We start from the raw sequence: 13,767 nt of genomic DNA, 5'->3' as shown, positions 1-13,767 counted from the left end.
CCAACCTAAATAGAAAAGCCGGGACTAAGACAATCCCAGCAGGCTGTGGTTGAAAGAGGGACTACTTTGGGAGCAGTTTTTTTTTTTTTTCAACAGATGAGGAAACCAGTCTGACGGCACTGTCCTGAACGGCTTTTCCTAGGCATCTCCCCCCCCCCACCTCCACCCCGTACCCCTCCCCTCGGATCCTCGGCCATTAAATATAGCTGTCAGTGGCCGGCTGCCGATGCAGCCGCAAACCCGTCCTCCCCAGGGCCATCCAACGTCCCCAGGACCGATTTGTAACCAAGGAACAGAGGAGAGAGAGACAGAGAGAGACAGAGACAGAGACAGAGAGACAGAGAAGACAGAGAGACAGAGAGACAAGAGACAGAGAGAGACAGAGAGACAAGAGACAGAGACAGAGACAGAGAGACAGAGACAGAGGGGAGGACAGAAAGAGAGAGGGGGGAGAGAGAGGGGGGGGAGAGAGAAACACAGATAGCCACAACAGGCAGCACATGCGCAAAAGCCAGCCTCTGGCTTAGTCTTCCACTTTGGTAAACTGAGGCTTCCCTAGCCCACCTGTAGGAAACACTCTCTTCCCTATCCCCCCCGACCCCCTCCGGGGGGGACGGGGAGGGCAGGGCTGTCCATCGCCTGGTGAAATTCAGTCTCTGTCCCAAAGCGTGATAAGGAGAACCGATGAAGTGGAGCAAAAGTCGTTCCTTGGGAATCTTCTTGAAATCATAAAATAATACAATAGTACAAACAACCCGCGGTGGTGGTGCCGGGGGGGGGGGAAGGGAGGGATGTTTAAACCCTAAAGTCAGTGTTGGGGAGGGGGGTCGATGCCGATGAGCAGCTGGGGAGCGGGGGTCCCTCCCGTTGGAGTCCCAGACATGGCCGGGACTTGGCTGAGCCCAGCGCGCGCGCGCTCCCCGCTTCCCCTCGGGCGGGCTGCGCGCTGGGGTCAAACCACCGGGCTCCCCATCAGCCTGCGCGCCCCCCCGCATGGGGCAGGGACCAGTCCCGGGGGGGGCGGGGGGGACACACATCATCGCACCGCCTCTAACCCCCCCTCCCCGGCTGTGCTCTCTCTCTCTCTCCAGGTGGCCCGTGGGCTGCTGAGCCCTGCGCGCGGGGCGGGGAGAGGCGCGGCGGGGTGCGCGTGCGACGGGGCCCCGCGGCGACGGACCATGACTATGACCCTCCACACCAAAGCTTCGGGAATGGCCCTGCTGCACCAGATCCAAGGCAACGAGCTGGAGCCCCTCAACCGCCCGCAGCTCAAGATGTCCCTGGAGCGGCCCCTGGGCGACCTCTCCTACGTGGACGGCGGCGGCAAGCCCGCCGTGTTCAACTACCCCGAGGGCGCCGCCGCCGCGTACGAGTTCAACGCCGCGGCCGCCTCCGCGCCTGCGGTCTACGGCCAGGCCAGCCTCACCTACGGCCCCGGGTCCGAGGCGGCGGCGGCCGCAGCGGCGGCGGCGGCGTTCGGAGCCAACGGCCTGGGGGGCTTCCCCCAGCTCAACAGCGTGTCTCCCAGCCCCCTGATGCTGCTGCACCCGCCGCCGCAGCTCTCGCCCTTCCTGCACCCGCACGGCCAGCAGATGCCCTACTACCTGGACAACGAGCCAAGCGGCTACGCGGGGCGCGAGCCGGGCCCGCCCGCCTTCTACAGGTACCGCGCGCGCGTGTGCCACGTCGGGTCGGGGTGGTGCGTGTGTGGGGGAGAGCCGGGGTCCGCGGGGTGCGGGGGCCCGCCAAGGGCAGGTTTCACGGCTTGGAGGTGTGGGAGCTCCCCCCCGCTTCCCACGCAGGGGGTCATGGGAGGGGGGACCCGATTGTCCTCCACTCCCGACCGCGGCCCCGGCGCACCTGGCGGGCTCCGGCAACCTGCGTGGGCAAGTGTGGCGGCGTGGGGAGGAAAAGCCCACCCGGGGGAGTCTGGGGGGTCACCCGCCAGGGGCCAGTTGAACAGATCCATGATGGCGGCCTCGAGGCCCGACCGTCGGTGCCGCCCGGCCGCGCTGGTGGACGGCTCACCCTGCTTCGCGTCCACAGCTGCGCACGGGAACTCTGCGGCGGGACGGGACGGGGCGGGGGGCGAGGGGGGTTCTTTGGGGGAAGCCATACCGATCGATCGATCGATCACCCACGGCCATCGCCCCCTGCCCACTGTCCCTACGCCCTCCCCGCCTCCACCTCCTGGCTCCGGGTGGAACCTGGCACGATCGTTGGAGGAAGAAAAGCTTCCCAGAGCGTGAATGGGGCCCCGGCGAAGTTGCTGATCTCGGAGCCTCTGCCCGACTCCTGTTGGCCTGGCCGGCTGGTGAGCTTCCAAAGCGGCACGTGCAGGCTGCAGGCACCGGGGCCCGTCCAGCGCCTCCTGCCAGCCGGGCCACACAGCTGGCTACACACCGGGCTCACTGCGCGGGGCAGGGCCCGCAGGGCTGGGCGGGAGCTGAGTGGCTGCTGCTCCCAGACAGACAGACAGACAGACAGGGAACTCTTCATTACCCCAGGGGTGAAGTTCACTGGGACCTGCATTTTCAGCGGCCCTTTCTCGTCCCCGGGTTCGGTTGGCCTCTTCCGTGAGTCTTCCTCTTGGCCCTGCTGGGAGGGCTTGGTCGGGGGCAGGGGGTAGGGCCGGGGCGATGGAGCCCTGTGTCTCTTCCATTCCTGGCTCTGCGGAGACACTGACTGTCTGTTGGGCTGGCTGAAGGCCTCAGGGTGCCACATGGGTGCTGAATTAGATCCTTCCCAACTGTACATTGGCACCTGCTATTGCTTCCTGCCCTCGCCCTGACCCGCCTGTGCCCTGCAAGCGGGGGGGGGGGCGGTTTTCCTGCTCAGGATATTTATAGCAGAAGACACAGGTCGATGGGGGCCGTTTGGACACTGAAGGCAGCCCTCCGGGGCATCTCTGCACAAACCTTCTTTAGAGGACCCTGGTATAAGAGCTAACAGCCAAGCAGAATTGTTATTGGAAAGATTTAAAAAAAAATGAACAAAACTTTTAGAAGTCAGCAGATCCAAATGAATTTCAGGGTTAAACTGGAAAGAGAGAGAACAAAATTCTTCTGCCTACCTTTTTAAAAATTTTTTTTAAATCATGAGAACAAAATATAGCGATTAAGTCTAATTCACACAATGTCTTGAAGCTCTCCGGTGTGGAGCCAGGCATTGGTAGAATGTGAGTTCTACCACCTCATGGTGGACTCCCCCAAAATTATTTTTTTTCCGTTTAATTTTCAGTTCTTTTATTGCAAATTAATGGCACTGAATTTCAATGGGCACTAATGAGACTGCTCCTTGGCGGATTATTTACTGCCTTGCTAATAATTACAAAGTGAGCACGGTCAAATAAAGAGAAGATCATATTTTATTCAGAACTGTTCAGCCGCCCTGTGTTAAGCAATAGCACCATGATATGCCCTTGTCTTAAACTTTTTGCATTAAATGATCCTGAGATACTTTGAGAATAAATGCATGGTGACAAAGAACTTTCAAAAGTAAATGCAACAAACACACACACAGAATTTCCATATGGAAATTTAGGTTTAGTCTGCCTTTTTCCTCTATGGTTTATTTTTTTTTTATTAACTTCCTTTACTCTTTGGTTTGAATTCTGCCTCTTATTACTCAGAGAGGAAGAGGGCTTGTATACAAATATTTCAAGTAAATACATATTATTGCAACATTTTTCCTTCTCAGTTCTCTTGTTGGAATAACTCTTGATTTATAACACACACACACACACACACAAATTGGCTCTTTTCAAAATGTTTGCTTTCGTCAAGTAATTCTCAAAAGTTTTGGGGTAGAAAGCTGTATTTTCAAAGGGCTTTGTGTGGCCCCAAAGAAGAAGAAGCGAGTTCAGAACATTTTTTTTTAAAGGATAAAACAGAAAAGAAATAGGGCAGGGTAGTTAGTAAGTGTAAGACTTTTTACCGCTCCCCACCCCCTGAAAATTCATTTGAATTTTACATGCTTATACACTCTGATTGCATGTGGAATGTGTTTCTTCCTGTGAGTTAGGGTCAAAGAAGTTTGGAAAATCCTGTCCTACCATGTTGCCTTCAGTAGGAAACAAAAAGTTCCAGCAAGCGGCTGGTTTTACCTACAGGGAACAAAAGCTGATCGCACTGCCTTGATTTTACTTTTTCTTTATGTAGTCAGCTGCTGTCTTTAGGTAGGTAGGCCAAGCGTTACAATGTTTGATTCTTAAGTTTTCCCTCTGCAGTATGGCAATGTTGGGTAGGTTGTCTGCCCTCATATTCCCCTTGGGGTAGTCAGAAACTTCATGTGCCGTTTGCATTATTTAGCGTTAAGACACGGGGCGCACAATATGTAGCCGCATATCTGTGGGAAGAAAATGCACAAGGCAAAGTGCTCAGGGCATATAGTGCAAAAAGTTGTGGCCTATCCTAATGTCTTGTTACGAAGACATAATCAGGAAGCTGTGATTTTGCAAGATGTGTCTTACCTAAGAATTTTGAGGTGAGGGTTTTCCTCTTTAGCGTTCAAACAACTTAAGCGATTTTGAATAATAAAGGCGTTGAATAAAGCTAAAGATGAAACACTTATTTTAACCAAGTGTTTAACAATTCAAATTAGGTGTTTAAAGTTTTTTTTTCAGACTTCAGTATTTCTAAGGACTGAATATTGTCCGTGTTTAAAGAAAAAAAAAAAGAACTTGGCAAATGAGTAACACAAACCTTTTAAATCAAAGTCAGTGTCCTGGTAATTTGGATACAATATGTCTGTGTGTTTTGGATATCTAGTTTGTCCTGGTGGTCATTACAAACCAGTTTTTGACTTTGAGCCAGAGGTTCTAGGAAGAGATTTGAGTGGCAAATATTCCATGTTTCTAATATTTTTCCCCTTGTACTCAGATGATATTCTAGCCGTCTTGCTCTCTGCGCTTCCGTTTTCCAGCCATTTAAATTGTTTCTGATTACCTGCTACTTTGTGCTGATCTAAGAATAGTCTGCGCAGCCGCGTTTGCCTGAGGGACGAGTGAATGTTCGGATGAAGCCGAGCATCTCCACTCTCTACTTTGTCCTTACTCCGTGTGGCTTGTGCCTGCCTCGCAGAAAGCCCCCGAGATAAGAGCCACATGTTCTAATCTTTCTCACACTCTGTTAATTTGGATCCGGGGCTATGATTGTTTGTGCCTATATTTACCCTATGACATTTATAATTGGACAAAATCCAGGGCGAGAGTTTTAGATTTCTTATACATGGAAGGATATAAAAGATGGGTACCAGAAATTGCCAATGGCCAGAATGTGAGCTAGCAGAGAAGATGGTCAGAAGATGTCAGGCTTCTCATGAAGGCTGACAAAATAGTAATTTTGTCAAGTGGGGTTTGTGTAAGTGATAGTCGTACTTCAGTTGATATATATGTATATGGATATATATATATATATATATATATATACTACTTTATCCACTGTTGATATTTTTTTAAAATTACTTTACTATGTTACTATTTCTTTGGATGCTAAGAGTGGTCAAGAGTTTTTCTAAGAGTACAGAGTGAGAAGAGTAATGTGTAATGTCTTTCTTGAGAAGCCAAATCTAGGTAAAAATCTTTATTACCATCTGCAACGTTTGTTTATAGCCCGGCTACCATAAAGAATATTTATGTTCTAGAGGCATTTTTAGAGTGTAAAAAGCCAGACTGATTGTGTCAAAAAATTTCCGACATAAGGAAATACATGAATCTGATTTTCTCATCCACACTGGACACATTCCTCTTGTGACTTCTTTATTATATTTAAGGTAAGTCTAGGAGATCGCAGTTGAGAGCAGCAGCAGAATCTAGGAGACTTTAAATACAGAGGAGCAATTTACTCTTTCACATGAACACTGTGTCTCCTTTGCTTATCAAGGAGCAAAAAATAGGGTGGCCACACATGTTTAGGACTAAAATGTATCTTCCAGAAAAAGATGCTGCATAAATCTAAAATATATAGCCACTTGCTTTCAAGCTAACTGGGTTTCATAGAAAGGAGTTTGTTCATCAAAGTTATTGAGGAGTTTACTGTTATATTTTCAGCTCTTCTAGTGAATTGGTGGGTAATACCATTAAAAAAAATAATCTGAACTGTTCCTCTGCCGTTTCTAAAACATCATTCCTTGCTCTGGCCTCTGAAACTTGGGGACTTTCACGGGTTGGCAGTTAAGGGACATTTCTTTTCCACAGTTGCTGAGTTCTGTATCTGGAGGATATGATTAGGGATTATAAACATAGCTTTGCCTTAATCAATCATGATTTGATTACATGTATTTTTTTAGATCCCATTAAAACATAAAGGAGAGGAAAGATAACTATTTTGGTCTCAAACTGCCAAAATGATAATTTAGTAAAATAGTAATTTTAAATAACTTTATTAAATAAAAAGGGTATGATAGCCACTAGCAAGGAATACAGTGGTATGTGGTGGTCGGTCATGGTTACGTTGATGATGGTGATGGCCACGGTAATGGTGGTGGTGGTGGTGATGGCATGAACTACTGGGTTCAGTTTGGGTAGGATGTGTTTCTGGATGTAGATTATACAGCTTGGAGACATTATCTTACACAGAAATGGAAATCTTTTAATGTGTTTTACTTAATAAATATCATTTGACATTCTAAAAATTCCAAGTGATGTTATTATCAATAATGTCAATGCCATAAACCTATTAAGTACTCAGAGTTATTACACAGAAAATTCACACTAGAAACCCCAGTTGAACCTGACGTTCTTTACTCTCTCTTCTAAATTTTTTTAGAAAGACAAATTGTGTCACTCATTTGTTCCTCTAACATTTTCTACTTTAATCAAATGGGTCTGACTTAATAAAGTAGCAGACATCATTGTCCTATAAAATCTTACTTACTGGGGTTTCTGTATATTAGATTTGGAAAAAAACTGTACTTTTCTTAAAATGAGTAACATTTGTTAAGCAATGTTCAAGACTAGATACATTCAAATGAGCCCTTGAAAAATCTTATTTTTATTTAATTTATTTATTTTTGGTGCTGGTATGAAGGCTTGAACTCTGGGCCTGTGAGCTGTCTGTGAACTTGTTTCTTTGCTCAAAGGCTAGTGCTCCACCACAAGAGCCACAACTATACTTTTGACTTCTTGCTGGTTAATTGGAGATAAAAGTCTCATGAACTTTTCTGCCTGCGTTGGCTTCAAACTATGATGATCAGATCTCAGCCTCCTGTATAGCTAGGATTACAGGTTGGCAGCTGGAGATTTTATATCTGCCTGCCTGCCTGCCTGTCTGTCTGCCTGTTGAGAAAAAGACAGAGACAGAGAGAGTAAGTGAGCTCCTCTAGTCTTGGCCTCGTCTTCCCTTCTTCCCCCTCCCCCAAGCAAGATGAATTTGGGGCCCCAGAGTTTAACCCTGTGTGCCTGGCACTACTCCCTAGCAGTTTTCTTAGCTCCTTTACTTATGGATAGGTGTTGAATTTCTTTGAAGGCACTGAACGCAAAAGAGCATTTTCTCCTTAACTTCCCAAGCAAATGATGGTACAAATAATCATGTGTGCATTGGGATACTTATTATCTCTGCAACCTTTTTAATTTCAGGTCTACTCTCATATTTTCTTGTTTCCTTTGCTTTATTATCTAACCACTGAAAACTTCAAACTCCCTTTAAACCCTTTCTGGCTCTTGTCAGCTCTCAAACTTTTTTTTTTTTTTCTGTTTTAGGTTTCCCATCTGCTTATTCTCAGACTTGTTTTTCCATCTACCTTTTTCTAGTTTATTTCTTCATTGATGTATTTCATCTGTTATTTTAATGAAATTTGTAGCAAGACTCAAGAATTCCCACTAATATGAGAAAGCTAGTTGTGTAAGAATGTGCTTTGGGCCAGGCACTGGTGGCTCATGCCTGTAATCCCAGTTACTCACGACAATGAGGTCTGAGGATTGTGGTTAGAAGCCAGCCGAGACAGGAAAGCCCATGAGAATCTTATCTCCAGTTAACCATCAAAAAGCCAGAAATGAAGCTGTGGCTCTGTGATAGAGCACTAGCCTTAAGCAAAAAAAAAAAAAAAAGCTTAGGAACAGTGCCCAAGTCCTAAGTTCAAGTCCTAGGACCAGCAGCACAAAAAAAAAAAAAAAAAGAAAAGAAAAACAAAAAAAAAGAATGTGTATGCTTATGGATTGTTGCTATTAACAATATTTGAGTCTGTCAAAGAAACATATAAGATTTTTAGGGCTCATTTGAATATGCCAATAACAGTGGCATTAAAAGTTTCAGAAATGATATTTTTTCTTTAAGAACAGAAACTTGAAGCAAACAAAACCAGGAACAATTTCCACTTAATGGAATTGTTTGGGCAGTTCACTCTCTCGTTTGGCACCTGAGTGGCTCTTTGAGAGCACACAGGACATAAAATACATTTTTTTGTTTTCCCAGAAAATCTAATAGTGAGCCATGTAATAGCTTGGAAATTTTGTGTTGCAAATGGGTGAAATTTTAATGACCATATTTTTAGCATGTGTATTTAGCCTAGAGAGAAAAGTGTAGCGTTGGCTACTGTGGTCCTGTGGACCAGGTATTAGAAGTTGTAGAAGTAGGCATTTATGTCAACGTTAATTTCCTTCTCAACTAAACTTTAAATTCCTACTCCTTGTAAAAAAAATAGGCTTCCTTTTACTTTCATCATGAAGCTATTTTAGGCGGTAATGTTTTTAGGGGAAGAGGGATGTCAAACTTGCCCAATATATCATTATCAGAAAAATAAATGTGTGTGTGTGTGTGTGTGTGTGTGTGTGTGTGTTTGTGTGTGTATGTGTGTGCAGATGTGTGAGTGCACACACGTGTGCCCTGGGACTTGAACTCAGGGCCTGAGCACTGTCCCTGAGCTTTTCTGCCCAAGGCTACCACTTGAGCCACCCGTAGCTCCACTTCTGCCTTTTTTGGTAGTTAATTGAAGATAAGAATCTCACAGACTCCCCCTCCCCCCCTGCCCCCCAAGCCCTGGCTGGCTTTGAACAGTGTTCCTTCCTGAGTAGCTAGGATTACAGATGTGAGCCACTGGGGCCTGGCAAAACACAATTAATTTTAAAGACCCTTTGAGGTTGCTTTGCTGTTTGGATTTTTTCAGAAGATCTTTAAAAAAAGTTGTATTAATTTTCAAATAATTTAGAGTAGAAGGATAGACCTTCCAACTTGAATACAAGATATAAGAGAGTCCACTTGAGAAGATACTTTCATTAATTGCTGGGGGGGGGCAGGGGAAACCCAAACAGCCATTGTTGGGGGTGAGTTTGGAAATGTCTTTGATTGCACTGGTTGCTGAGCAGTGATCCAGTGTGACCCACCTCACTCATCTCTCCTCTTGGTGCTGAGCAAGGCCGAAGGCTCTCGAGAGTTCTGGGAGGCTGCTGGAGGCACAGATGGATGGTGGTGTTGTTTTCATTCTCTTGTCTGTGGAAAAGGCCATGCAGGAGGAGCTGAGTGGATGCCCTTGGAAGAATGTGGCAAGTTTCACACTCAGTCCCTCAGGAATGAAGCAGAAAGAAAGACTTGCTAGGGCATTCCACGCACAGCCAGCCCTCATCAGTCACAGAGTGGATATCTGCACATTCACCTGCTGCATTAAATGTATTAGTAGCCCCAGATCAATAGCCAGGTGCTCTTTGATTCTTGACAGACTTGTGAGGGGGCGGGGTAAGCATTTGAGTCGCCTGATGTACATCCTCCTAGCTGGGCTCTGCCTTCTCATTTCAGCCTGCACTTGGTAAATGGGTCTTTTGGAGTAGAGGCGCTCTGGTTTTCTCATTTTCCTGTGTCGTATTTCAGGTGTCCCTCAGGCATAGTGCTGCTTGCTGTCCAGTGTTTGTAAGTTCAACAGGTCTTACAGATAAAGTTTTGTTTGGGCAGGAGTAGTTGTATGGTTAGGGAAGTTCAATGTTAATGAATCAACAGTTTACATTAAGGCAAGTGTTTGTAACAGCAGCACACATAAAACAAGGTTTCTGATTGCTTGACAAAAGTGCGGTGACCAGAGGCTCCCAGGAGCTTTGCCCCATTTCCCCTGAGAGCAAATAGTTTAGAATTCATGGATGCTGCACTCATGAAGACTCAGTAGAGTAGAGTGAGAAGCTACCGTATGGGAGGGAACTGGGGCAGGCTGACGGGCATATGCATCTCCGCTGGCTTGACTCTTGTCCAGCTGGTTATTAACTGTGTGTCTCATTGTACTCATCCCTAAAGCACAGAATAGCACCCAGATCTTTTGGATGTTATGAGGGTTAAGTGTGCTCATAGATGCCAGCACAGAGAAAGGAGAAAGGTCCACCAAAAGTGAAGACAATTGGGCCATTGATCTCTGAGAGCCAGCCACTTGTAACAGCCCTTAATGGGTGTAAATTTGCTTCAAGGGACCAATTTTAATATCCTATTGTGATTTGAGAGTAAAGTTTCCCTAGCAGAAGGAAACAGGAACTGAGGAGTTCTTGAAATGTTTAACATAGGCTAGTGACTTTACAGGAAAAGAACGAAACAACTATAATCAACCCCAAAGAAGCAAAAATGGATCCGGTGGTAAAAAGAGGGAGAGACATTGGGCTGGGAAGGTGGCTCAGTGGTAGAGTGCTTGCCTTGCATGCCTGAGGCCCTGGGTTCAATTCCTCAGCACCACATAAGCAAAAAGAAAAAAGCTGGAAGTGGCGTTGTGGCTCAAGTGGTAGAGCGCTTGCCTTGAGCTGAAGAGCTGAGGGACAGCGCCCAGGCCCAGAGTTCAGGCCCCATGACTGGACCCCCCAAAAAAAATTAAAAAGAGGGAGAGACATTGAATTTGGTAGATGAGGCCATTTCAGAGAGGACTAGGGCTGAGGGAGGAGGTGAGGGAGAGAGGCTATCCCATACCTGTGCCAGCAGGGCATTCCTGTGACCCAGAGCCAAAGAACCCAAATGGGCATCCATAAGCTGGCTCTTCCATGATGGCCCCCTGGTAGAATCGCAGAGGATGATCGTATAATCACCTAGATGATTAAACACCTGGTGAGATTTAGGCTTTCTATCAGTGGTTTTTATGATTGCTCTTGGGGTTCAAGTTGACACAGACAATTAAGAAAATAAACAAGCTCTTTGGGATAGAGTTTTCTGCTGTTGCTCATGGTGGGTGGAGCGCATGCTGCCCTTCGTCCTTCTGGCTCCACATCTGAGAAACCAGACCACTCTTCCAGACCATTCCCCCTGCAGCCCTGTAGCATAGGGTGGCAGATCAGCGGCAGACAGGGCTGAGCCCGAGTGTTCTTCCTTTAGTTATTTCCTCACGTCATACCATTAGAGGTAGATATCGTATCAGTACAAGGTTTGATGGCATGAAATTCCCAGCTGTGTATTTGGGAAGTTCCATGACTTACAAACCCTGGGACGAGTCTTTGATTTGGAGGAGGGCTAACATCTCTTTGGGCATCCTGCCTTCTGCCAGGATGTATTTGCGGAATCGTTAATGCAGTTACAATGTGTGTTATTCCCTTTTTTAAATAGGGTAAGTCATGGGACTTGAATTCAGGGCCTGGGTGCTGTCCCTGAGCTCTTTTTGTTCTCCCACTTTGGGCCACAGCCCCACTTCCAGTTTTCTGGTGGTTAATTGGAGATAGCAGTCTCATGGATTGTGTGGCCCCAGCTGGCTTTGAACCTCTGTCCTCAGATCTCAGCCTCCTGAGGAGCTAACGTTATAGGCATGAGCCACCAGCGCCTGGCTATGTGTGCTATCCTTAATGCTTCTCCGCTTCCAACTTTGTGTTTTAGAAAACTAATTTGTCAAGAGGGAAGGGAAGTTCTCCAGTCTGATACATCAGTCTTGGGCCCCAACGGTTCTAGTTCCTTTCCCCATTGCTCAGTCCATCCTCAAACCCGCCTTTTTCCCCTTTTTCCTTTATGTGGTTCTGTAAAGAATAAATAAGCAGTTGCAAGCAAGTATTTGAAGGCTTAGGAATATGTCTGAACATACCTCCGGGGGGCAGATGCACACATAGACCTCCTCCACACTTCTTGACTCACACCTGATCTATGAAGAGCTAACTCTCTTGTCCAGGGCTTTCTGGCTCATTATTCATTGTTTCTGGTGCTCGGTAATTAGGATGAATAAATCCAGACTCACTTTCTGTAATGAGCCCAGCGTGAACTTTCTTCCAAGACCACCGTGTTTGGCATTAGAAATGGCTAGCAGAGTTATCAAGGGACTTGCAGAAGCATTCCATTTCTAGAGCTTTCGCATTGACCGACTGTGGTTGACCAAAGTGTAAGACCGAGCTTACAAACACAGGCGAGTTCTTCTTCTTGTCTCCTTTCTCTGCACAAGGCCAGATCCTCTTTCTTACTCTTATCAGTTCATCTTTATTCCCTCCCCTCAGCTCTTAATTGTCGAACTCTAATAAATATTTCATTTTTACCACCGAAGTTTCTTACTCCAAGTAACACTGCACCTGTTCTGGTCTTTCCTCCAATTAAGTGGCGCCGGGGGTGGAGGGCGAGTTCTCACTGGAGATAGGACATTTGTTCTACAGTTTCTGATGTGGTCACAGCCTCGCAATGTGACCAGCCTTCTACTTTCTACCGCTCAAGGCACACTTATTCAAAGTCATGTTCAGATAGCATTTTCCAACGGACACTTCTTGCCTTTCTTTCTTGTTGCCCATTTCTTCTTCTCCTCCTCTCACCTCTCCTCCGGCCACTCCATCCCACCGTCCTCTTCTTCCTCCTCCTCTTCCTCCTTCTTTTTCCTGTAGATACTTAGGGTATTGCGCTCTTGCTAAGCTTTTTCGCTCATGATTGACACTAGACCACTTGAGCCATGCCTCCACTTCAGGCATTTGCCAAGTATATGGAGATGAGAGTTTTGAAGATTTGCCTATCTAAGTTGGCATTGAATCTTGGAACCTCAGAGTTCAGCCTCCTCAGTAGCTAGCATTGTAGGTGTGATCTCTCGGCACCTGGGGCCACCCTGTCCATTTTTATTAGCCCAAATTCTACCTGGAAGTCCGGGCTCAGCTCAGAGGCTACCCTTGTCAGGTGAATTTTCCACCGGGCTTTCTTTCAGTGTCTGTTGTACAGATATATCATCTTTCTTATTATCTATATTGGAGTTACAAGGAAATTCCTTTCTTCCGGTCATAAGACATTTCTCTTCCCTCTCTGTTTAATAAGGTTATAGATTAGGTTAGCACAGTTTGCTAGACTGTTAATTTTATGACTCACATATACATTCGCTCACTCAGCAAGCCCCATTGGTTGGTGGTGTTTGGCCTTCTATAGTAAGCAGAGCATTTGGGAACACTGCCTAATGATCCTTTCACAGTGAAGTGAGGGACATGGACAAGTGGAATAAGAATTGTGTTCAAGGAAAAACCATGAGAGTTCTAAGGAGAGGCTCTTAACCAGGTTGAAGGTACGGTCATGGAGATGGAGGTACTTGAACTCAAGGCCTTGGTGCTTTTGGGCTAGCCACTGTTGCTGCCTCCTCCTCCTCCTCCACCTCCTCATCCTCCTCTTCCTCTTCCACCTCCTCTTCCTTCTTCTCCCTCCCTCCCCCTCTCTTTTCTTTCTTCCTTCCTATTTCTTTTTCTTTCTCTCTCTTTCTATCTTTCTTTTTCCCCTATTCCTTCCCTCTCTTTTTTCTCCTTCCTTTCTTCCTTCCTTCCTTCCTTTTTTCCTCTCCTTCCTCCCTTTCCCTCCCTCCCTTTCTCTCTCTCTCTTTCCTCCCTTCCTTCCTTCCTTCCTCCCTCCCTCTCTTCCTTCCTTCCTTCCTTTCCCTCCT

At 46.6% G+C, this 13,767-nt stretch overlaps 1 protein-coding gene across 2 annotated transcripts in view; it reads left to right on the top strand.

Annotated features, from left to right (window-relative positions):
- The first annotated feature begins 1,051 nt into the window (after positions 1 to 1,051).
- Esr1 (estrogen receptor 1) overlaps positions 1,052 to 13,767 on the top strand; it is a 239,358-nt gene continuing 226,642 nt past the window's right edge. The window contains exon 1 of one of the 2 annotated variants that reach the window (XM_013027016.1): positions 1,052 to 1,663. In XM_013027016.1, the coding sequence (XP_012882470.1) occupies positions 1,179 to 1,663 (485 nt within the window). In that variant the 5' untranslated portion in view covers positions 1,052 to 1,178. The remainder of the gene's footprint in view (positions 1,664 to 13,767) is intronic. The other variant, XM_013027017.1, reaches the window with a different exon arrangement.

The sequence above is a fragment of the Dipodomys ordii genome, unplaced genomic scaffold (genome assembly GCF_000151885.1).
Source record: "Dipodomys ordii isolate 6190 unplaced genomic scaffold, Dord_2.0 Scaffold98, whole genome shotgun sequence".
NCBI classification, from domain to species: Eukaryota; Metazoa; Chordata; class Mammalia; order Rodentia; family Heteromyidae; genus Dipodomys; species Dipodomys ordii.
This window is presented reverse-complemented; position numbering and strand designations above follow the sequence as displayed.